Source organism: Lynx canadensis, chromosome B2, assembly GCF_007474595.2.
Source record: "Lynx canadensis isolate LIC74 chromosome B2, mLynCan4.pri.v2, whole genome shotgun sequence".
NCBI lineage: Eukaryota > Metazoa > Chordata > Mammalia > Carnivora > Felidae > Lynx > Lynx canadensis.
Window position 1 is genome coordinate 99,106,852 of NC_044307.1, and position 24,971 is coordinate 99,131,822.

Sequence of the window (24,971 nt, forward strand, 5' to 3'; positions counted from 1 at the left end):
TAATGGTTTGCCTCCCTCTCTGTTTTTATCTTCTTTTTCCTTTTCCTTCCCTTCCCCTATATCTGTTGCAAGAAAATAACTTTTTATTTATAGTTTTTTTGTTATTTCCCACATAATTGATTTCCATTTTATTATTTCCTTCCTTATTGATTTTAAAACTTTTATTCTTTCTCTTAAATGTTGCCATTTTATGATGAAAGCTACTGAGTTCAGTCTTAACCGCTTTACTTGCCTCCCACAGAGTTTGATGTTTTGTTTTGTTTTGTTTTGTTTTGTTAATTTTAGAGAGAGAGCAAGACAGGGAAAGGGGAGGAAGGGTGGGTGGAGAGAGAGAGAGAGAGAGGGAGAGGGAGAATCTTAGGCAGGCTCAGAGCGGAGCCCAATGCAGGGCTTGATCCCTCAACCCTCGGATCATGACCTGAGCCGAAATCACGAGTAGATCACTCAACCAGCTGAGCCACCCAGGCACCCCAGATGTTTTGTGTTTTTCTTGTCATTCACCTAAAAAATATTTTCTAACTTCTCTAGTGATTTCTTTTTAAATTTTATTGACTTCTCTTCCTCCTGATACTTCTCTCCTCTTTGTAGTAGCTGTTGTACAAGTTAAAATATGTGTTTTTAACTAAACCAGTTGGCCAAGAATTAGTATTAAAACATTTCAATATGATGTACAATCCTTACTACAGTGTGCTTCCACTTGTCCCCTTTGTGCTACAGTTTTCATAATTTTATTTCTGTATGTGTTATAAAACTCACGCTACATCATTATTGTTTTTGCTTTAAAAGGTTGTCCTTTAAAGAAAATTTAAAGAAATAAGATGGAATACGTATCTATTCACATTTTTACCATTTCCAATGTTTTTCTTTCTTTGTGTAGATATGATCTTATGTCTGGTGTCATTTCCTTCAGTCCAAAGTACATCCTTTAAAAGTATGCTGAGAATTCTCTTAGCATATATTTTTCTGGACGAGTCCTTCCTTCACTATTATTGGTGAAGGATATTTTCACTGGATATAAAATTCTAGTTGGCAGCTTTTGTTCTCTCAGCACATTAAAAATGTGATCTCAGTTGTCTTCTGAATTTCATAGTTTCTAATGAGAATTTTTATCTTCATTCCTCTGTGCATAATGAATCATCATTTCTCAGACTGCTTCTAAGGTTTTCCCTTTATCACTGGTTTTTAGTAATTTGATGATGATGTGCCCAAATATGGTTTTCTTTGTACTTTGCTTGCGTTTTTTAATTTGTTATTATTATTCTTGGATCTGCCCAGTAATATTTTTCATCAAATTTGGAAAATTTTGGGGGCTCCTGGGTGGCTCAGTTGGTTACGCATCCAACTTTGGCTCAGGTTACAATCTCACAGTCTGTGAGTTCCAGCCCCGCGTCAGGCTCTGTGCTGACAGCTCAGAGCCTGGACCCTGCTTCAGATTCTGTGTCTCCCTCTCTCTCTGCCCCCCCCATCTCACACTCTGTCTCTTTCTCTCTCAAAAATAAACATTTTAAAAAATGGTAAATTTTTAGCCATTATCATAACTTCAAATAATTATTTTTGCCTGAATAATTCTTCTCTACTTCTCTCCCTCTGTAATGCCAGTTGAATATTAGACCACAGGTCACTGAGATTGTTTATTGCTTGTTTCAGTTTTTTGTTTTTTAATATTCTTTATTCTTTAGAGCACTGTTAAGTTTATAGAAAATTGAGCAGCCAGTATAGAAAGTTTTCATATACCCCCTGCCTCCTCACAGTTGCCCCTATTATTAGTACCTTTCATTAGTGTGATAATAAATAACCATTACAAAACAATGTATAGATGTGAAAATATATGTATAACTTTCCTTTTTTCCAGTTTCTCTATATACTTTATTTCTCTGATAGCTGATTTTCTGTGTTATAATTAAAAGATATATCAATGTGTAGGTTTGGTCACCCTACAAATAACAGTTTATTTAATATATGTTTCACTGATGATGTTTTCCTTAGTAGAAATGTCATATAAACATACATAGAAGAGTTTGTTTCATTGTAGCTCATTTTTTAATATTATGTTTGTTTTTTAAAAGTATTTTTATTTTTCTGTTTTTTACTCATAAGCACCTATGTACATGTATATACATGTTTCTTATGACAGATTTATTGTGCTTTAATTCTCAGAAGTTGTATTATTCTTGAGCCATTGGCGTTACTTGCCAAATTCAGGTTTTGTTTTTATCCTTTCCAGGCCCAGCTTCAAAGGGAAAAAGAGCAAGATCATATGAAGCTGCAAGCAAAACTTGAAAAGCTTGATGTCTTAGAAAAAGAATGTTTTAAACTTACAGCAACTCAGAAAACTGCTGAGGTAAGCTTCCATTTGTTTCTTTGAAGTGATGATGCCAGGAATAAATCTTTAGTATTAAGCATTATTGGCCCTATATGTGAATATACAGTAAATCTGATTTATAAAACTTCTTTAACAGCCCTTAGTAATCCAGATATGATTTTCTGCCTGTGGAGATAAAAAGTTAGTGCATTCTGTCATGGCATGAATGAGCTTGCCTTTTGATGTAAAATTGTAATTTGGGCTTCTTCTGAAATGGCAGAACATTTTCATTAGTCAGATAATTTGCCTAAAGGATATTGAAAAGATTGACTTTCACCACTTACAGTCAAGTCTATCCTATATCCCATCCTGAAATGCCTTCTCCTTTCTCCACCCAAATTTTCTTCATTTCATAAGACCTTCTTCAGGTCCTGCTTGAGTTCTCCAATTCTCAGGAAGCTCTCCCTTTGAAATAGTACTGTCTTCACACTCTGAACCATAGCATGGATATAAGATGAAATACATATGTATGTTATATATAAAATACATATATATATGTATGAGTGTGTGTATAGTCTGAGTCAAATTATATTCATTGTTTTGTTGTTTAATTGTTTCATGTATATTACTTTTGTTTCCTTACATACAGTGTAAACTGTTAAATAACAAGGAACATATCTTATGCTTTTATCATATTTTAAAAATTTAGTTATAACTGAAAAAAAACATTATATTAGTTTCAGGTGTACAACCTAATGATGACCACAATAAGTCTAATTAATATCCCTCACCATACATTGTCACAAAATTGTTTTTCTTTTTTTTTTTAAAGGTTTTATTTAAACTTCAGTTAGTTAACATACAGTGTAATATTAGTTTCAGGTATGCAATATAGTGATTCTGCAGTCCCATACATCAGCTGGTACTCATCACAACAAATGTGTTCCTTAATCTCCATCACCTCCATCCCTCCCCCCATCTCCCTTCTGCTAACCATCAGTTTGTTCTCTATAGTTAAGAGTCTTTTTTTTTTTTTAATTTGTTTTATTTATTTTTTTAGAGAGAGAGAGAGAATGCTAGCAGGGGAGGGGGTCAAAGAGAAAGAGAAAGAATCTTAAGCAGGCTCCATGCTCAGCTCAGAGCTTGTTATGGGGCTCGATCCCACAACCCTGGTATCACAACCTGAGCCAAAATCAAGAGTCGGGCGCTCAACCGACTGAGCCACCCAGGCTCCCCAAGAGCCTATTTTTTACTTTATCTCTCTTTTTTTTGTTGTTCATTTGTTTTATTTATTTATTTTTTAAAAATGTTTATTTATTTTGAAAGAGAGAGAGCAGGGGTGGGGCAGAGAGAGAGAATCTCAAGCAGGTTCCACACTGTCAATGCAGAGCCTGACGCAGGGTTCATCTCACAAACCATAATATCATGACCTGAGCCGAAATCAAGAGTTGGATGCTTACCCAACTGAGCCACCCAGGCACCCGTTTTATTCCTTTAATTCCACATATGAGTGAAATCATACAGTATTTGTCCTTCTCTGACTTTTTTCACTTAGCATTATACTCTCTAGCTCCATCCACATCATTGCAAATGGCAAGATTTCATTCTTTTTTTATGGTTGAGTAATATTCCTGTGTGTGTGTGTGTGTGTGTGTGTGTGTGTGTGTGTACACATGCCACATCTTCTTTATCCATTCATCAGTCGTGAACCCTTGGGCTGTTTCCATAATTTGGCTGTTATAGTAATGCTGCTATAAACATAGGGGTGCACGTGTCCCTTTGAATTAATATTTTTGTATTCTTTGGTTAGATACCTAATAATGCAATTTCTGGGTAGTTCAATTTTTAACTTTTTTTTTTTAATTTTTTTAATGTTTATTTTTGAGAGAGAAAGTGACAAAATGCGAGCAGGGGAGGGGCAGAGAGTGAGAGAGACACAGAATCCAAAGCAGGCTCCAGGCTTTGAGCAGTCAGCACAGAGCCCTACTTGTGGCTCAAACCCATGAACTGTGAGATCATGACCTGAGCCAAAGTCGGACGCTTAACCGACTGAGCCACCCAGGCGCCCCTATTTTTAACTTTTTGAGGAAACTCCATACTGTTTTCCAGAGTGGTCACACCAGTTTGCATTCCCACCAACAGTGCAAGAGGGTTCCCCTTTCTCCACATTCTCACCAACACCTGTTGTTTCTTTTTTTTAAAAAAAATTTTTTTTCAACGTTTATTTATTTTTGGGACAGAAAGAGACAGAGCATGAACGGGGGAGGGGCAGAGAGAGAGGGAGACACAGAATCGGAAACAGGCTCCAGGCTCCGAGCCATCAGCCCAGAGCCTGACGCGGGGCTCGAACTCACGGACCGCGAGATCGTGACCTGGCTGAAGTCGGACGCTTAACCGACTGCGCCACCCAGGCGCCCCACCTGTTGTTTCTTGTGTTGTTGATGTTAGCCATTCTGACAGGTATGAGGTGATATCTCATTGTAGTTTTGATTTGCATTTCCCTGATGATAAGTGATGTTGAGCATCTTTTCATGTGTCTTTGGTCATCTGGATGTCTCCTTTGGAAGAATGTCTATTCATGTCTTCTACCCCTTTACTTGGATTATTCATTTTTGTGGTGTTGAGTTTTATAAGTTCTTTGTATATTTTGAATACTAACCCTTTATCAGATATGTCACTGGCAAATATTTTATCCCATTCTGTAGGTTGCTTTTTAGTTTTGTTGATTGTTTCCTTCACTGGACAAAAGCTTTTTATTATGATATATTCTATATATTATATTTATTATATGTCTTCCTATGAATTCCCTCTGCCAACAACTGCACCCTTATAATATGCACACAGTAGAAATTTATTGTGATTTGTCTATGTTTTGAATGAAACACTGAGACCCAAGCTATAATTGTTTGACCCTCTAGACCTCAGAAGTTTCATCATTACAATTTTGTTGCTGGAAGTTAATGTCTTTGCATGTACATTCTTTGCTTTCCCTTTGTTCCTCTTATATGTAATAGCAGATAAAGAAGCATAGGAAGGAAGCCAGGAAAAATCTTAGCATCTTTTGCCCTTTATTTTTCTTTCTTTCTGTTTAATTTGCTGAACTATTAAGAATCAAGACTCCAAACACTCTATTTGGAAAAAGAACAAAGGATATTTGACTCTAGGTTTTATATAACAATCCCAGGTTTTTTTGTTCTTTTCCAGGGCAAGATTAAACATTTAGAAGAAAAACTTAAGGAAGAAGAGCATCAGCGTAAGCTATTTCAGGACAAAGCATCAGAAGTAAATAGAGCATTATATTATTTATCAAAATAAACCACAGATTATTTATTATACTTATTTTTCATTGTCTGAAGCCTATAATTTCTGCTTCATTGCTTGTTAGTTTTGTCTCTTTTTGCTATACTAATGAAATTCTTAGTAAGTCAGCCAGTATATTTATATACTTGGATGCACTGCCAAGAGAGGTCTTGTAGTCTTGAAATTTTGACATATATCTACGAAAGAATTCCTGATATAGATTTTCAGTTGATTGGTATATGTGTATTAAGTAATGCATTCTCTCATAAACAGAAAATGGTTGTAATTATCAATAGACTTAGTAGCTTTCACATACAAAAAATAATATTTGGAGTTTTCTTCCTCAGAAAGCATTTTTGTCTTTATAAACTGAGACTTGATTTCTCATTATAATGTCTTTGAAGAGCTTATTAAAAATCAGTTTTATAAAGCTTGTTCCTTAATATTGTAGCTTCAAACTGGACTTGAAATCAGTAGAATTTTAATGTCTTCAGTATCAAATAAAAAATGCTCCAAGGAGAAGAAGAAATCTTCAAAGGTAGGCAGATACTTTATTCTTATTTGCTAATGTCTGTTTCTTTACTCTTCTAATATTTATATCTATCCATTTCCAAAAAGAATTTGAAGAGATTTATAATAAAAGACATGCAATAATGCTATGAAATGTGGATTAAAACATAAGTTGAGTGATGATGGTTTTAGGTTTGAGGATAGAATATTCTATGAAACCTAGGTTAAAGAAAGTATCCATAGTTGAGCACAAAACCTAGTTCCAAGCTTGCTTGACAATCAAAGCAAAAAGGAGCATGTAACGGTCAGTATATCTGTCTTTGTGAAATAACAATAGCATTCCAATTTTTCCAGAGAGACAGACATTTTTCTAGTTCTAAACTCTTTTTTTTTCAGTTTGTACAACTTTATTGAAGAAAAATAAATCAGTTACTAGCAGAGCTATTAGTTGATTACTCATCCATTGACAGCTTGTATCATTTATTTAATGCTGTATTAAATGGTGTATTGGAAGATAGATTAACGAATAGCTCCAAGTCTCCTAACAATTTAAATGAAAATTTAAAAATGTTTGAGACCCCATTTTGGAATACAAAGGGTATTTGGCTTCCAGTTTCCATTCTCTATAGAACAAGAGCATGTCATTCCTATATTAACATGCATAAAATACATCACATTTTCTGTTCTGCTGATGCCATAAATTAATACCAATTCTCCAGTCACATCAGTTTTTTTTAATGTTTATTTATTTTTGAGAGAGAGAGAGAGAGAGAGAGGCAGAGTGCAAGTGGGAGAGGGGCAGAGAGAGAAAGAGACACAGAATCTGAAACAGATTCCAGGCTCCCAGCTGTCAGCACAGAGCCCTACGCTGGGCTTGAACCCATGCACTCCAAGATCATGACCTGAGCCGAAGTCGGACCCTGAAGCAACAGAACCAACCTAGGCGCCCCCCCAGTCACATCATTTTTGAGCATAAAGTATCTCTAACAGTAGAAGGTTTAAAAAAAGAATGGGTACTTGAATAATGCTGCTTCCTTTGATGTGACAACTGAGCATCCACCTCCCTCCTGCTCAGGTGATTTCTTCAGTGTATTAGAGCAGTGCAGGATGGTTTTAGTCTCATAACAAAGTTAGAGTAAAGACACTGGCCACATAATACACATGCTCCTTTTTAAAAAAAACAATTCTGAATCTTGGGCAACTGTTCCCTTATAACTACTTTTTAGTTTCTAAAAGCAGTTGTTGTCCAAAGCTGGTCTTTGTCAGATGAGTATGCAAATGAATGGAGGGAGATAAACAAAAAATAACATTTTAAAAGATGAAGTCTGATAAGGGAGTAGCCAGATAAGAAAATCAAAAAAGGAACAGTAATTTAAAGTTTATTCCAGCTATAATGCAGGCTATTCTGACTTTAAGGTAGTATCACATAGCATACTTCTGAGCCCATTTCCAGGATACTCTGTTGTACTTCTATTTTATAGATCCATGCAGTCTCTGGCACTAGGGTGTCATCTGGGTTTGGATCATATAGCAGGGAACAAATGTATAATTTAGAAATAATTAAAGCAGGAGATCACTGTGATCTTCGAATATCAAGGCAAATGCTACCAATCCTGTAATATTTGAAAAATATTGATTGATAAATTCTTCTTGTAAATGCAACCTTAGGTGGTTTCAAGGAAGAGTCTATAGGAAAACGAATTGTCAAAAAGAATACACTGCCTCAATATGGGCCATCATTAGGTCCCATAATTGTGGCTTGCTGATGAAACATATCTTCCCCAACTGGACCTGCAGAACACTGTGCTAGAGGGTCATGGGCCAAATCACTCTTATTAATCCATTTCAATCCCATAACTTGTGCTTTTTGTCTGGCCCCTCACTTTCTCAATGGGTGCTCAAAGACTGGACCAAAACTCTTGATTATCTAGGCACAGGGAAGGGTTGTCTTTTTGTCTCACACTGGCTCTGCCAGACACAGGCACAGAGGGAGGGGCCAAGGCTTCCCTCAAGCTGCCCCTAGTACTGAACTCAGAGAAACGTATTCTGCAATACTTTATAAAAGTGGCACTAAATGACACAACAGATGATAACAATACAATAGATCCTGGAAGCAGTTTTATATAATCTAAGGTCACCAGAACCCATTTGTTAGAAGGACAGTAATAATTGTCTGTCAGTTCAGATCTTGGGAACACAGAAACTCCTCAGATTGGAAAAGTAGTAATTATACACAGTTGAAAATTTAGTACTATCAATAAATACAATAAAAAATCAGTGACAACTCTGCAGATGAAAATAAATCCCAATCTAAGCGAGGCCTTTAAGAATTCATAAGTGACACTGTTCTTAAGACTGAGAAAAAAAAAAAAGATGCCTACGTATCTTGCTTCTTCTGATAAAGAATAAAAATACTTACATACTTATTTGGTCCAGCTCATCCTGCTTTGCTATCAGTGATTAAGCTGTAGTACATCTATAACATGAAATACTACACAGAAATAAAAAGAATGTGTTGATATTTGCTGGATCCTATTGAAGGAGATTTGGATCGTTTTCAGTTTTTGACTATCACAAATAAAGCTGTTATGAACATTTGCATATAGGTTTTTGTGTGAACGTAGGTTTTAATTTTTCTGGGATAAATATCCAAGAGTATAATTGCCAGGTCATATGAGAAGTACATGTTTCGTTTTACAAGAAATTTCCAAATTGTTTTCCAAAGTGGCTATATTATTTTGTATTCCTACAAGTGATGCATGAGTGATCTGGCTTCTCTGTATGTTTGCCAGCATTTGTTGTTGTCACTGTTCTCCATTTTGGCCATCCTGTTAGCTGTGTAGTGATATTTCATTGTAACTTGCATTTTCCTAATGGCTAATGTGTTGCAGATCTTTTCATGTATTTATTTGCCGTACATATGACCTTTTCAGCAAAATGTCTATCCATATTTTTTGCTTCTTTCTAATCAGATTGTTCACTGTTGAGTTTCGAAACTTCTTCATATCATAAATGTCTTAAAAAATTTTTTTGTTTACTCTTTTTCCTTTGTTAATATTTAGAAAACTAAATGTTTAAAGAGAGGACCACGTCAGCAAATTTATTCCAAGTTTGAATCACTGCCTATTATGGCTGAGAAGGTAAGAGAGGAAAAAATGAAGATACTTGTTCTGACACACTCCTGTTTTGTTGTAAGTGCTATTTAAATGCCATGAGTCATTTAAAATTGTTCTCAGCTATTTCTTTTCCCCTAAAGTCTGCCAGTACAGGCCATTCTGTGAATAGAAGTATGCAAAGCCTCCTGCAGATGATGCAACATTATGGGCCACATATCCTTCAGAAACCTACTGAAGTTACCGAGCTTAGATGTCTCTACAAGCCTACTAGAACAAGTACCCAGTGTAGAGCTGAACCTTCTGACTCAAAAAATTCCCTTTCTATTTGTGACAATTTGTCTGAACTTTTGATGGCAATGCAAGATGAACTGGACCAAATGAGTATGTAAGTATTTTTATTCTTTATCAGAAGAAGTAGCAAGATATGTAGGCATCTTTTTTCTTCTCAGTCTTAAGAACAATGCCACTTATGAATTCTTTACCTTTTTTTAAACTTAAAAAAAAAATTGTTTTAATGTTTATTTTTGAGAGAGAGAGACAGAGCACAGAGGGGCAGAGAGAGAGGGAGACACAGAATCCAAAGCAGGCTCCAGGCCCTGAGCTGTCAGCACAGAGCCTGATACGGGGCTTGAACTCACGAACCATGAGATCCTGACCTGAGCCGAAGTCAGACGCCACTGAGCCACCCAGGCACCCCTGCCACTTATAAATTCTTAAAGGCCTCACTTAGATTAGGACTTACTTTCATCTGCAGAGTTGCCACTGATTTTTCATTGTATTTACTGATAGTATTTAAATTTTCAACTGTGTATAATTACTGCTTTTCCAATCTAAGGAGTTTCTGTGTTCCCAAGATCTGAACTGATAGACAATTATTACTGTCCTAACAAATGGGGTCAGGTGACCTTAAATTATAACTCACAAATGCTTTTATAAGAAAGATTCTCCTTTTGCTTTTTATAATCTTTTTAATTAAGTGGCATTTCATTAGACAAGTAGGAAAGCAGTTTCTTGTTTTAAACTCTGTCTGGTCTGCATTATAAGTTTTGAAGCATCCATAGTAAACAAGATTCTGTATAGGATACATATTTTAAGCCCCAAGTTTAAATATATATTCAACAAAAATCCCAGACAATACGAGATTTGGGTAGCCAGCTAGTTGAAATAAGACCTCTGTAGAAGATATAACTAGTTCTCTTGACAGTAGTAGGCAATCACCAAATCTAGGGATTTCTCAGGCAAATACTTTTATAGCTGGAATTCTTCCTAAACACCCTATATTAAGAATTCCAAAGTTGGAACTAAAGAGAATCCTTTAATACTTTTAGCTAAGGACATCAGAATGTTTTATTACATTTAGCTATGAGTATCAAAAATTTGGACTTTATTCTAAGGTTCTTTAAGACCCTAAGTCTAGGATATTTCTAAATTTATCTAATCTCAAATCACAAGAGCCTTTTATATTTACTGTAGATTTAATTAGATAACCCTACATAAAGAGACTGTCTTTGAAGATTAATATTTAACTGGCAAAAATTTATGATTGAACAGAATATTGTTTAATTATACCAAAGACATATAACATATAAACCATAATAGTACTTGATATTTGCTTTTCTTTCATAGGGAGCACGAAGAACTACTAAATCAAATGAAGGAGACTGAAAGTCATTCAGTCTGTGAAGACATAGAATGTGAACTAGAGCATTTAGTCAAGAAAATGGAAATTAAAGGAGAACAAATTTCCAAACTGATGAAGCATCAAGATAATGTAAGAAGGCTTTAGTTAAAGATTTTAATAAAAAGATAACATATTTGGAGTCAATGTTGTATCTCTGCATGATCTTTCAAATTTGAGGTCTGTATATGTGGTTTAGTGAAAAGATGACAGATAGAAATTAGGCTTATTATAGAGCCATCTGTCCCATTGGAATAACATGGCCTCCATGAAGAGTTCTCCAAGATAATTGTAAAGTAAGGGGAACAAGAATGTTTAGTTATGTATTCAGAAATGACCTTGGGAAAATTTTGAGGGAGGCTAAGTTTGCTTTGCAGCCCTCCTGGTTACCCTTTTAACATTCTTTCCCTTTATTTTTCCTGCCCCTAATGCTTTAATGAAGACTCTTATGTTGACAGGTCTCTGTTTCAGTACCCATACATAACCTGGCTCCTCAAGCAGTACTCTAATGCTAAAACCATTGTTTGTACTTTCCCAGAACAAGTTAGGCTGTGTTCCATTCCCTGAGGACCTGTGCTTAACTAGCTATAGTGTGGTGGTAAGGGGGACTCTGTCCTTGCATGCGAATGCTTAATAACTAAGAATGGCATAGCAATTTTAATATTTCAACAGAAGAATCATGGAATATGGTACTATTTTATCCCAAGACAGTGATTCCATAGGTTGGATTATTAGCACTATTACCCTGCTGGAGCAGAAGGCAGAAGAAGTCTTTCCAGGAACCCTCAAATCACATCATATAGCTATCTGCCTATATAGAATAGTCAGCATTCATATAAGTTGGTGATATATTAACCTCACAACTCAGCCTTCCCCGCTTTTATAGGAAAGTAATAAAGGATTCAGAATTTTACTGCCTTTATTCTTCTATGACCAATAAAGAGAAAAAGAGGAAATGAAACTTTTAAAGCAAATATCTTCATTTTACTGGCTTTTAAAGCTATAGTAAGTAAATTTTTTTGTATGATTGTGTTAGGATGAAGATTATATAATGTACACTTTCTTAGCATTGCATAGGAGAAATTTGAAGGGAATACAAAAATAGTCGTATTTTTAACATACATAAATTAAGTTTTGAAAAATATTATTTCTACTCCATAATAGCTATAGCAGCATAAAGTTTCAAGCATTTTATCATGATAAATTTAATTTCTGAAATTTAAATGGCCTTGGACACATACTAGGTTCTTAGCCAGTATCTGGATCAGATCTACAAATTAGGCCCATGCATAAGTGAAATAGACTAAGTAATGGACTGGGTTTGGCAGAAATAGGTTTTGGCTAGTTGATAGGTTTTGTTTCATTTAATTCCATCAACTGTTACCAGATACCACCCAATGAGACATCTTTTAACTGGCATTCAGTAATACTTTAAATTCAGGAATACTTTCAAGTAAAATATGTATGTGTACATTCAACTCTATAAATTCAGTGCTCGTTCCTGAAAGGTCTTTTTCTCTTGTCTCTGTTCTCCAGTTTTTACTCGTTTCATATCCCTTATAAATCTTCCTTGCAGCTTCTCACTGATCTTCTCAGTCCACATTGATCTTGTCCTACTTTGGCCTTCTCAAATAAACACCTTCTGTCCCACTCAGAGTTATCCCAGCCTGAATTATTCTCTACTTGTCACATTTATGCTTTTCTTTCACTAATAAGAGCTATAAGCTTTTTGAGAGCAAGGTTTGTTTTATTCATTATATTTCTACCTAACTGGCACAGCGTTAGGCATATGATAGGTATTCAGTAAAGACTTAATGAACTTTTTAATGTCATGTAACCTTTAAACCGTCAATCCAATCCATTTTAGGGTATATTTTTTATATCTTTTTTTACTAAAATGTTAGATTTTTTTTCTCTCCAGGTCCGTAAACTGCAGCAAAAAATTCAAAACTCAAAGATGAGTGAAGCTTCAGGTATTCAGCGAGAAGATAGCAGCCCTAAAGGATCAAAGAACATAAAAAATAGCCCCAGAAAATGTTTGCTAACTAACTCTCTTCAGAAGAACAGCAACTTTCATCCAGTACGAGTCCATAATCTTCAAATGAAATTGCGAAGAGATGATATCATGTGGGAACAGTAATAACACAATAGTAAAACTATCACCTTACATGAACTCTTGTCAATGAGATCTTGAATTGTCTAAAGTGGTTTTAATTTAATATGCCTTATGAAATTTTGAATTATGTTTCTAGTCCTTATAAAGTGTCAAGTTGTGATATTTTTAAATTAATGCATAACAACCTCCTAAGAGTCCCGAATAATAAATGACTGCGTTTTTGTTTCTCTGACTGAAATACCTAATCTCTCCATGTTTTAGACACATTGCTCATTTTGCAGACCTCTTAAGCTAAATCTAAGAAATTATACTGGATTGATGGTATTTAAAATTAAGTTAAATTTGAGATACAAGTACCATTCCACTTTTTTATTTAGTAGGCTTATAACCTTAAGAACCAATATAAAATGAACAGAGTAAGGAAAGGTCTTTTACCTTTCCTGGTGCTTCTTCCCTATCTTATTTTATGAGCTATGAAATGTTTTTCTTTTTTGTAAATGGAAGAGCCCTGTAAAGAAGCCTTTAGCCCAAGTTTTTATGTGACAATTATAAATAGGAACTCATGGTTACTTAATTTTTAGATGTCAATAACTTAACTGCAGAAGCCTTTTTCTGCAATTCCTATTCTCTTTTACAAATCCAGTGCTGCTTTTTAACACCAGTGATCTATTTATCTTATTCCTTTATCACTAAAACTTTTGATGAGTTTTAGTCTTTGCATTATGTATGATATTCATCAGTATAAATTGAGAATGTAAATTTCCAGGACCCACTTTTATAGGAAAGTACAGGAAAATGAAATTGGATGTTTTATTACCTTATCCAGGAACAATTCAGAGAAATATGATCTTTTTTTTAGATATTTTTAAGTCAGTGATGTCATAAGCAATGTCTTTGTATATGTATGCTTTATAATAAATTTACACTTGTTGACCTATCTTTCCAGAAACCTATGGAAACTATTATGACTCTTTTGAACTTTTTTGTTTTTTTCACTGAACTCCTTTGGGCCAACTAGAGAACTGAAGTCATCAGCTGAAGTAGAAATAGAAGACTGACAGAAAAGGCATAATAGAAAGGAGGAACTCAGAAGCTAGGGTAGCAGTTTAAGAGGTGGTGATTCCAAAGGGTCGGAATTGATGGTACATTTATCTACAGCTGGGGGAATGATCAAGCTATAGGTATGAAAGAATTTTCAGGTCAAGATCTTGGGGAGTTAGGAAAAGCAATTATGTTAAAGACAGTCCTCCTAAGAAATTCCCTAAAAGTGAGTGTGTGTGGCGGGGGCGGGGGGAAGGTGGTAATTGTAGATCTCTGGTGAGGGAAGAAGAAAACTGATTCATTCTCACTGAGAGCAGAGGTGCTAAGTTAGAAGAACTTTCCAAACCTGAAGTGCAAAAATGACTGAAAATGGGCAGATGGATACTTGAAATTATCCTTGAAAGTGACTAATGATGGAGATGAAAGATTGTCTCTGGTTTAAATACTGCATGTGTCCTTCACCCACTCTTATTCCCTCTCCCTCTGCAGCTTCTTCAGCCCCAGAGACGTTCCACAGAGTGCTTCATCTAAATTCATTTTCATCACCTTACCTACTTTTCAACTTTGCCTTTCCTCCTTGAGAATGTGAGTGCTGTAGTTTAAACTTTGCAAAAAACTCACCAGGGCCGTAATGCAGCCCTGTCTCTTTCTGTGCCTTTGTTTTCCATGCACTTAGGAAAGTGGCTGACTACACTTAGCTTATCAGTAGTGAAGTCATCACTTGTGAAACTGTATTGGTAAAACAAAAACAAAGTCATTCTAGGAACACTTGAATATTTTAGTTAAGAATTGAGAATTTTCTTGAAAAATCAATGTAGCGTAGGAGAAAAACCATAAGATTTCAGAATTAGAAGACTTGGGTTCAAATTGTGACTCCACCATTTAGTAGTTTGGACAATCAAATAACTTTTCAGGGCCTCCATTTCTTATTTGTAAAGTAGGGATTATATTGCTACCTAAATGAAGTAACGTGTCATAGAAACCACCCAGCAGAAGGGTTGGCATTGAGTAAAAACTCAATAAATGTTAAATCTGACTGCCCTGCCCCACCAAAAATTGTCAGACAACCTGAGTTTGCATGTGTTAAAGCATGAAAGCGAGAGCCAAAACGTATTCTTTGTAAAAGTGGGAATATTCTAATTACTTGGGTTTTTTTTTTTCTTCTTCTTCTTTTCTGTGTCTGAGAGGAAATTGTTCTGGCTTATTCCCTAGCTCAGGTTTCTAGTGAGAGTGGGTAAAGAATATAATCTTACCATGGTGTAGAAATACATAATCACACATGGCAACTTGATTTGGAGTCTGTTTTGGTTGTTGGGTGACATTTATTATGGAGAAACACTAAAGAATTGTCTCTTGTTGCTCCGTCACAGCTACTGAACTAGAAATGTGTCCTGCTCACAGACTGCTGCTTACCAGAGCCTTTGACTCCTCAGGGGTGGAGCAAATGATTTCCTTCTTGGACAGGGGCAATCTGTGGCCAGAGTACAAGAGTTGCCATGGCAACCCTGCAGCTGCGCTCTGCCTAGCAGAGACTCGGTAGGATATCGTGGATTTTGTTCACTTAAGTGAAAAACAGGTTTGTTTGTTTTTTATTTAATCAGAAATTGAAAAAAATGGAATTGGAACTGTCTAGCCAAGACAGGTCTCAACTTCGATGAAACTGTGAAACTAGAAAGTGAGTGTTTAAAACAGCAGGTATTGTGAATATTCTAATTCTGGAAATAGCAGTTCGTGGAATCTTGAGTTAACTGTACTTGTATGGGTCATTGGCAGCCTAGCCATTTTTATTGGGTATTAGCTGAATATAGAGGGGTTGAAGGGACATGCTCATTTTTCAGCAGTATAAGGTAAAAGGAGATACTTAAAATAGGGAGCTAGCTAGTGGTGGTGGTATACTTAAAAGTTGTTTTTGAGGGACGCCTGGGTGGCTCAGTCGGTTAAGCATCCAACTCTTGATTTTGGCTCAGGTCATGATCTCAGGGTCATGACATCAAGCCCCAGGGTGGGGCCTGCTTAAGATTCTCTCTCTCCCTTTGCTTTTCAGCTGCTCATGCACACTAGTGCACATTCTCTCTCTCTCTCTCTCTCTCTCTCTCTCTCTCTCTCAAAAAAAGTTGTTTTTGAGATTTTTATATAGCCTTTTTACTTTAAAAATACGACTATACAGGGGCGCCTGGGTGGCTCAGTCGGTTAAGCTTCCAACTTGGCTCAGGTCATGATCTCGCAGTTTGTGAGTTCGAGCCCCATGTCGGGCTCTGTGCTGACAGCTCCAAGCCTGGAGCCTGCTTCAGATTCTGTCTCTCTCTGCCCCTCCCCCACTTGTACTCTGTCTCTCTCTATCAAAAATAAATAAAATGTAAAAAAAAAATTTTTTTTTAAATATAACTATACAACTGAAAAAATACAACTTTTAACTATAAAGGAGTAGTCTTAATCTGTAACAGGACATCAAAAAATTAAATTAAAATTTGATTACAATGTGGTGAGAATCAAACTAAGGGGGAAAGTCTAGTTGGTTATGCACAGTGGAAGGACTGCTCACCGTGGCCAAAAATGTGCCAGCTGCCATTGTTGGTGTAGAGTAAATAGTGAAACTCCTAATGGGGTTTCCTGGAACTCTATTCAGCTGTAACTAAAGCTGTCTGCACTGAGAACATTTAATTGTATGTGAAGTTTAGATAACTAAGCTGACTCCCAGATGTATAATAAGACAAAACTCTCTACGGCATAATAGCATCTGTGAGGGGGAAAAAAAAAACTCATTATGGGTTCCATGGCACCTTTTGATGAAATGAAGATAAATAAAATTATATTGGCTGTCATTGATGTAAAACTAAATTTACTTCTTGGTAATTAAATATACTTGGCCAATGCTTCAGCCTTTTTCTTCACAATCTATATGCTTATTTTCATGTAACTTGTTTAATTCCTTTTTCATATTTTGTTATGTAAGGAGAATTAGTCATAACAAAATTGTAAAGTTTAAAGTTTTAAAATATTGTCTAGGTCAGAGTTTTGTTTTGTTGTTTTTTTATTGTAGTTGTGAGTCATTTGAAGAATCAGGTGGATTTTTTTTTTCCTGGTAGAATTTTTGGGAGTGTTCTCCTTATTGGTATAGAGCCATTGAATTCTCATTTGGGCAAGATCCTGCTAGATGCCATAGGCAATTATTAGAACTATAAATTAGCACACCCCACTGAAGAAGTTTATTTTTTACTATGTATGTATGGTTCATTGTGTACCTATGTGCTTTGATGGTTTCAGCAGAAAATAATAGAGAAGCAAATTGTTACTTTATGCTCTAAAGCAGTTTTGTGACAATATAGGTCTTGTTAATGACCAGTTCAGCAGTCTGCAGTGTTGGGAGACTGAATCCAATGTGCTTGGAGGAGGAACGTTGGGAATTATGAGTTAGCTGTCAAAAAAGATACGTAAGTGATGAATCACTGAATTCTACTCCTGAAATCATTATTACACTATATGTTAACCAACTTGGATTTAAATAAAATTTGAAAAAAATTTTAAAGATAAAAAGTTCTGTGACATAATCATCTTTCTAGAATAATCTTTTAAAAAAGGGTGAATTTATCCATCATACTCTGTGCCTAGATTTTTCCTGCATAGATATTGCTTGTCTAGCCTTACCTCATTCTTCAGGTCTCAATTTACTGCTTCCTCTAGGAAGCTCTCTTTAAATCTCCCCTTAATACCCCCGCCTTCTACCAAATCTGGCTCAGCTGCCTCTTCTTGGTATTTCTCCTTTGTTTGCACTCAGTATACTTTCTTGTTATCGTTTATTTGTTTGTCTTTCCCATAGACTGAAATCTCCCTAAGGGCATGATCCTGCCTTGCTTACCACTGTAGCCCAGCACTTGGCACAATACCTGGCCCATAAGTAGACCTCTCAATAAATATTTGATAATTGCTTGTCATGAAACTTAGTTAACCTTCTTTGATGGTCTCATCAGAGTAAGCATAATGGGTCAGGTACTGCTGTTTTAGACACCAGTTCAATTGTGCTGCTGTTTCATCTTTCAAGGATATGTGACCAAGTTTTACATAACATTGGTTAAAATATTCCAGTATTTTGTTGTTTGTTTGGGTGTACAGACAACAGGCACTCAGAATCGTGCTTTCTTTGATTTTATAATGCTAAGAGGAAGAGATTAGAGAACAAAGGTAGTTCTTTATTTGTGTATTGGTGTGTTGGACATGTTCATTCAGGAAGTAGTTACTGATCTCTACTCAAGTATTTGTTGATCTCCAGGATACTGTGCTAGATGCTATGGGAGATTCAAAGACACATTATACATGAATTCTCTCTTCATGTTGCTTAAAGTCTGATAGAGGAGACTGTACAGAAATATAACAGAAGGAAGAAAACAATAGTTGACATAGAGGTATAATGACCATCCCAGAGAAGATGCTTAAATATTTGTCTACTAAATTTCTCATCTATTGATAGATAAAGTTGGCCTATTTGTATTTCTTCATTCTTTTTCTTGATATATATAGCTTTCATTTGCTTTTTCACCTCATGGCAGTATTGGACTAGGATTCTTAATTCTTGTTGATTGAAGATACTAGTTCACTTAATATAAATTTCAAAGATGTATTGTCTACATAACCATGTATCAAGACACGAGTAGAAAAAATGGGTATGAAACACTGAAGTAAAATAAGGGAGTAGAGAATAAAGAAGATAAAAAAAATCAAGCAATAATGACTGAGACTAAAACAGAAAAGTAATAGTTTTTGACTTGCACAGAATTATGCAAATGATTACCACTCACTTTGCGTATGAATTTAAGCCACTCAATTCCTTCACACTTCAGCTTCCCCATAGGTTGGACCAAGTCAGTGTTTTTCAAACTGCAGGTCCTATCCTACTAATGGATTGTGAAATCCATTTAGTGGGTCACTATGAACACTTTTTAAATGATATTAGAATAGCATTGAAAATATCAGGGTACATCACACACAGAGAAGGTCGTCAATGTTTTTGTGAAACTCTGTGAGTACTGGATAATAATTTAAAATGTAGTCCTAAATGTTATTTAAGGAAGAAGAAGTTGGCTCTTAATAAATCTTTAAAAGGAATGTATTTGAAAGATGTGGAGGAAAGATAGCCAGTTTAAATTAGGAATACTCCCAAATATCCCTTATGGTTTGTGGCAATCTATTTATCCCAGAAATACTATTACAGATGTGTTTTCTATATTTTACAGATAGATGTCCTGTTTTAACACCATTACATTTACTGGCCTATAGAACACTCTTTTCAAATACTAACCAACCTATATTAGAGAAATGTCACTTTTCTAATGTGGGCCCAAATAAATATATTCAAAGTGAATCCCTTAACAAATGACCTCATTATTCTTCATCCATTGTTTCTATCTAGTCACTGCTTCTGTGCAGTCTAGCAAAGCATGGGCCCTATGGGTAGGAAAGAAATTTGTTCTGCAGGTGCTTAAGACATTTTGTTTTGTGTGTGTGTGTGTGTGTGTGTAATTTTAATTTCAATTTTTTTTTAATTTTTAACTTTTAAAATTTTTTTGAGAGATAGAGTGTGCATGTACATGTGGGAGAGGGACAGAGGAAGAGGGGGAGAGAGAATCCCAAGCAGGTTCCATGCCCAACGCAGAGTCATGAGATCATGACCTGAACTGAAATCAAGAGTCGGACACTTAGCCAACTGAGCCACCCAGGCGCCTCTGGGTAGTTTTTAAATTCATAAAGATATGAGATTTATGAGAGAAAAACTGTGTGCATGTCAAATCTGAACATCAACATTCAACAGCACTGAAAAAATTAAAAATTGATATACTATCAATGTGGTGCTCTTTAAAGTTATGTCATTTTACTGAGCGTTAGACCTGATAGAATATTTTTAAATGAGTGAGTGGGTGAAATATATAAATACCTTACCTGGAGGGGCGCCTGGGTGGCTCGGTTGGTTAAGCATCCCACTTCAGCTCAGGTCATGATCTCACAGTTTGTGAGTTCGAGTCCCGCGTCAGGCTCTACGCTGACAGCTCAGAGCCTGGAGCCTGCTTCAGATTCTGTCTGTCTGTCTGTCTCTCTCTCTGTCTCTCTCTGCCCTTCCCCTGCTTGCACTCTGTCTCTCTCCCTCAAAATAAATAAACATTAAAAAATTAAAAAAAAAAAAAAAACCTTACCTGGAAAATAGCTTCATTAAATAAAGTACTACTAAGAGGCTGTATTTCTGTGACTTTTGATATCCTCTTCAATGTATTTCTTTGTAGCCATATCAGCTCTGGGTTATGGTTAGAACATAGGGAGAAATGCCATAGGGAAGTGAACACTGGAATGATGTTCATTATAATGGGATTCTGCCTACTTGTAAAAGTTTATTCATTACAAATTATTAAAGTTGCTTAAATAAAGAGATCTTAAAAGGAAGATTGTAAAATGAACAGACCTTCTAGTCATAGCTAAAATAATACACTGTTGACCTAATTTTAGTTGGTCTGATTAAGTAAATTTTAGGATAAGTTCAGAAATCATTGAAAGGTATTTTTTTGGTTAGTTTTCTTTGAAGTTAAATGTACATTGACTTGTATTTCTTAGAAAAATCTATTACTGAACTAGTACAGAATGTGAATCATTTCTTGTCTGAAATATAAGATTGATGTTTACAGAGCAGTTGTCCAGAATCTTCTTGCTGAACTGGAAAGTATTTCACTTTTTTTCACTGTAGGTCCTTTCAACTTTACAAATGTGTTATTTAAAACATAAATCATATTGGTACACAGGAAACCCATTTAAAATTAAATTTAAAAACACTCCTGAGAATTCCATGGAACATTTCTGGTTTTCTAGTTTATAATTTCTAGCAAAAGAAAAATGTTTAATACCTTAAAAATATCTTTTCAGAGACAGCCAAATCTAAAATATGTAATACATATGAGAGAATAATTCTATTAATATCTTAACTATTGAATGCTTGAACACAACATAACAAGCATCATTATCTTTGCTTTTCCCAAAATAAACTGAGCTAACAAATTTAAAGCTGGGAAATTCAGTACCAGAGTTAAAATAAGTTATTGTTAGGTATGGAATTTCTACTTTTACTTTAATCTCAAAACTAAATGGTATGTTAAAAACTTATTCTATATTTTTATGTATATAACTTATCTGCTTGAGAATTTATATCAGTTAATACATATCTTGATTCTCTGTTATGATATGAGCACTGAGCTAAATTTTCAGATAAAGTACTTTTCTTTTTGTTCTTTTATAGCATAGGTTTCAAGTAGATGGAAGGCTGTGCCTTTGGTATTTGGGTAGGATATTTGCCTGTGATTGCAAATTCTCAGAGCAACTTCCTAACATTCCTATGAATGTTCCAGAAAAAGTAGAGTTTCTCTTAACGAGTCTACTAAAATGCTATTGATTCAAACTTCCACCTGCTGAAATAAAACATAAGCCACTTAGAGACTAAAGCATTTAGAAAAGAAAAGGAGTTCATATGCAAAGAAGATCTACAAGGGAGTCCAAGCTTTAGAAGGACAGCCTTAACAAATTAAAAATATGACAAGCATTTAGAGGAAAAAAGCTACCTGCAAACTTACCAAGGTCACCAAGTTTGTATGCACTGTCTTTAAGGTGGAAAACAGCACTTTTTTCACATAATTGCCGTATCCAAAAAGGTCATCGCATATCTTCAGACATTTCCAAAATCAGAGATATAGTTGTTTTAATTAGAGAGTAACTTACAAGAAAGACTCAAGATTTCATTTACTTGAGGAGCAAGAACTAGACAGGTTGATTGTTTGCTGATGTTACTTTATCTCAAGGTTGCAAAGTAAGTTTGCAGGGATTCCCCAAGACCACCTTTGTGTTCAATGATTTCACTAAAACAACACACAGAACTTAGAAAAGCTGTTGTACTCACAGTTTTGGTTTATTACAGCAAGAGAATACAGATTTAAATAAGCAACTGGAAAGGGGACATTGGACAAAGTCCAGGAAACACCAGGCGTGAGCTTCCAGTTGTCCTCTTCCAGTGAAATCATGCAGACAAGCACTTAATTCTCCTCGCAATGATGTGTGGTGATATGCTTGCAATATGGCCAAGCAAGGAAGCTCTTCCAAGCCTTGGTGTTCAGGTTTTTCGGTATGGACTGATCACACAAGCATGGCTGACTGCCCATATGGCCAACCTTCAGTCTCCAGCCCCTCCGTGTAGGTCAAGCTGATACTGCATGGCCTAAGGCCATAGTGGACCATAAATCACATTGTTAGCATGAACTATCTGGGAGGCCTGCAGTCCCTAGGTAAACAAAAACATCATCAGGCAGGATATTCCAAGGCCTTAGAGGTCATCTCCTGGGAGTTGAGTAAAGACCAAACCTTTCTTTGGAATGTGAAAGGTTTGCACAACTTAGACATGTTGTGTTGACCCTTTACACTGTTGTTTCATTTTGTTTTCTACTCTGGAATGTGATGTGCATTGCTTACCCATCTGGTTAAGATGTAAATTTTGCCTCCAAATTTCCTCCTAAAGCATGGCTCTGACCACATAAATTTGTCTACTGATTTTATGATACAGTATCATTACTTTGATATTTTGTGTTTATTTGGTCAGTTTTATTATATGGATGTGATAAAAGGTGATGCTTAATGCACAGAGACCTTTTTATAATCTGGTTAGTGAAACTAGAGACATGTGATACTACAATTTAGGGGTTAACTTTGGAGACTTTGTAAAGTCTTTAAGGCTGTCATTCCTTTATATGTAAGATACTGCTCCCATAAGCTCTTATACTGAAATCCGAAGCCAAGAGCCATTCAGTTCACCTCAGTGAAGTTGCTTGGAACTTGTTTAGTAATGGGTTTGCCATACCTACTTTAATGGGATTTGAGGCATAGCCACAGACAGTAAAGCAATTTTTAAATTACTACTTGGTAGTAAGGAGAACAGGTTTTGATTGAACTTACGCTAAATAGCTACATGGCTATGAAAAGGAAGGAAACTTAGTAAAGGCATTTTGTATAATATTTAACAATTTTTACCATTTTGTGGTACATTGATATATGATTTTCTCCAGAATCATTATTTTTGTTTTCCTGCCAGTCTCTTACTTATAAATTCCATTAAGTATTTCCAAATATTTTTTTTTCTGTAATTCTGAAGGGTCAGTTGGAACATAATACCATTTAAGGAATGTTTCTACCAGTTTATATAAGTGTAGCCAATAGATAGATCAAAATAATGTATGTCCCTTAGAAAGAAAGCATTCACAGAATTAACTCATTTAGTCCTAGGTGATAAATTCTTGTTTTTCTGATTTGAGGTGAAGCACTCAATTTCTTGAAGTCATTTGCTTCTGGATTTAAAGAATCCTAGAAATCCTGACTCTATCTTTTGATAGTCTGACAGGTATCTTTTTGTCATGCTGATACCAGTTTAAGCTGAAAAATCTGTTTCCATGAGTCCGCTCCCTATAGAGTCAACAATTACGAGTATGGTAAAGTGTTTACTGAGGCTTTCATTCTTTTCATGTTTGTTCCAGAAGACTCTGTTTTTGCTCTGTATCTTATCATGGGGACTTGATGAAAAAGCAGAAACTGTCCGTGGATGACAAGACTCAATGGCTTAGGTTAATTTTGTAAAGGCCAACAATACTAGAATAGTGGGGAGTAGAATCTTTTTTCTGAAGTAACACGTAATCATTTTATAAGGATTTAGTCAATTATTATCCTGAGAGGATAATTTATGGATTGAGTGGGCATTAAAAAGTCTCCAGGTTCTTTTATCTCAAAATATTTTTAGGATTGTCAACTGCAAATAAAATATTCCTTTAAAAAAATCAATTTGGGGGGTGCCTGGGTGGCTCAGTTAGTTAATGTGTCTGACTCTTGATTTAGGCTCAGGTCATGATCTCATGGTTCATGAGATTGAGCCTCACGTAGGTCTCCATGCTGACAGCACAGAGTCTGCTTAGAATTCTCTCTCTCTCTCTCTCTCTCTCTCTCTCTCTCTCTCTCTCTCTCCGCCCCTCTTTCTCTCTCTCTCAAATAAACTTTAAAAATAAATAAATAAAGTTTAAAAAATAGTTACTGTGCCAATCTTTGTATAGAGACATGAGTATGCTTCTGGCCAATCTGAAAGTTACACAATTGCTAAAAATATCTTTATTTTATATTTATAGTAATACATTTACTTAAATGTAATTAACTTAGTTTAAGCTCCTCTGAACTGCCATGCAAGTTCTTTTCATATGTAGGACTCAATAAGCAGGATGACTTTTGCAATAGTTTTGAGCTAATAAAAATCTGCAGTATACCAAACATAATCTAATGATTTTTAGTATTCCTCCTTTTATAGGATAAATTAGCAAAACTTTGGAGCTGTCTAGCAACTGTTTGGGAAACCCCAAAGAAAATTTTATATAGAAGACACAGTAATAGTTTATTATTCTGAATTTGGGAAATGCCATATCAAAAAAAGTTATCAGAATATAAAAGATATGATTAAGTGACTAAAGAAGTTTACAGGCAATTTGAAACATTTCTTTCAAAAAAGAACATGTATACCAACATACCTCAGTTTTTCATATATATCTTTTCAACCTACTAATTAATGGTCACTTAAAATATATAAAAATAAAAGGCAAGTGTATGTAAAAACTGTTGACCTAGTATTTATTTTGTTCTGTACAAATGACTTGCTTAGATATAATTTATATCCAAAGATTACTAATTAAAGTAACTCAGTTTAATATTCATTTAGGAATTAGAAAAGTATCTATAAAGTATAATTATTTAGGCTTTCCATGAGAAAACAAACCTGTCTTGCATAAGTTAGAAGAGTATACATTTTAATTCTCACTGTAATTAAATCAGAAAGGAGACATCCTAAACAGCATTATTAAA

General features: G+C 35.3%; 1 protein-coding gene and 1 pseudogene across 3 annotated transcripts in view; one reads left to right on the plus strand and one right to left on the minus strand.

Annotated features, from left to right (window-relative positions):
* The window catches only part of CEP57L1 (centrosomal protein 57 like 1), a 77,528-nt gene extending 62,923 nt beyond the window's left edge, over positions 1 to 14,605 (plus strand). For 2 of the 3 annotated variants that reach the window (XM_030316104.1, XM_030316105.1), the window contains 7 exons: positions 2,225 to 2,341; positions 5,507 to 5,584; positions 6,054 to 6,140; positions 9,175 to 9,252; positions 9,369 to 9,613; positions 10,855 to 10,999; positions 12,828 to 13,967. In XM_030316104.1, the coding sequence (XP_030171964.1) occupies positions 2,225 to 2,341; positions 5,507 to 5,584; positions 6,054 to 6,140; positions 9,175 to 9,252; positions 9,369 to 9,613; positions 10,855 to 10,999; positions 12,828 to 13,046 (969 nt within the window). In that variant the 3' untranslated portion in view covers positions 13,047 to 13,967. Of the gene's footprint in view, positions 1 to 2,224; positions 2,342 to 5,506; positions 5,585 to 6,053; positions 6,141 to 9,174; positions 9,253 to 9,368; positions 9,614 to 10,854; positions 11,000 to 12,827; positions 13,968 to 14,552 lie in introns of those variants that run through there. The other variant, XM_030316108.1, reaches the window with a different exon arrangement.
* Positions 6,997 to 9,188, minus strand: LOC115514266 (annotated as a pseudogene).
* Positions 14,606 to 24,971: the final 10,366 nt, after the last annotated feature.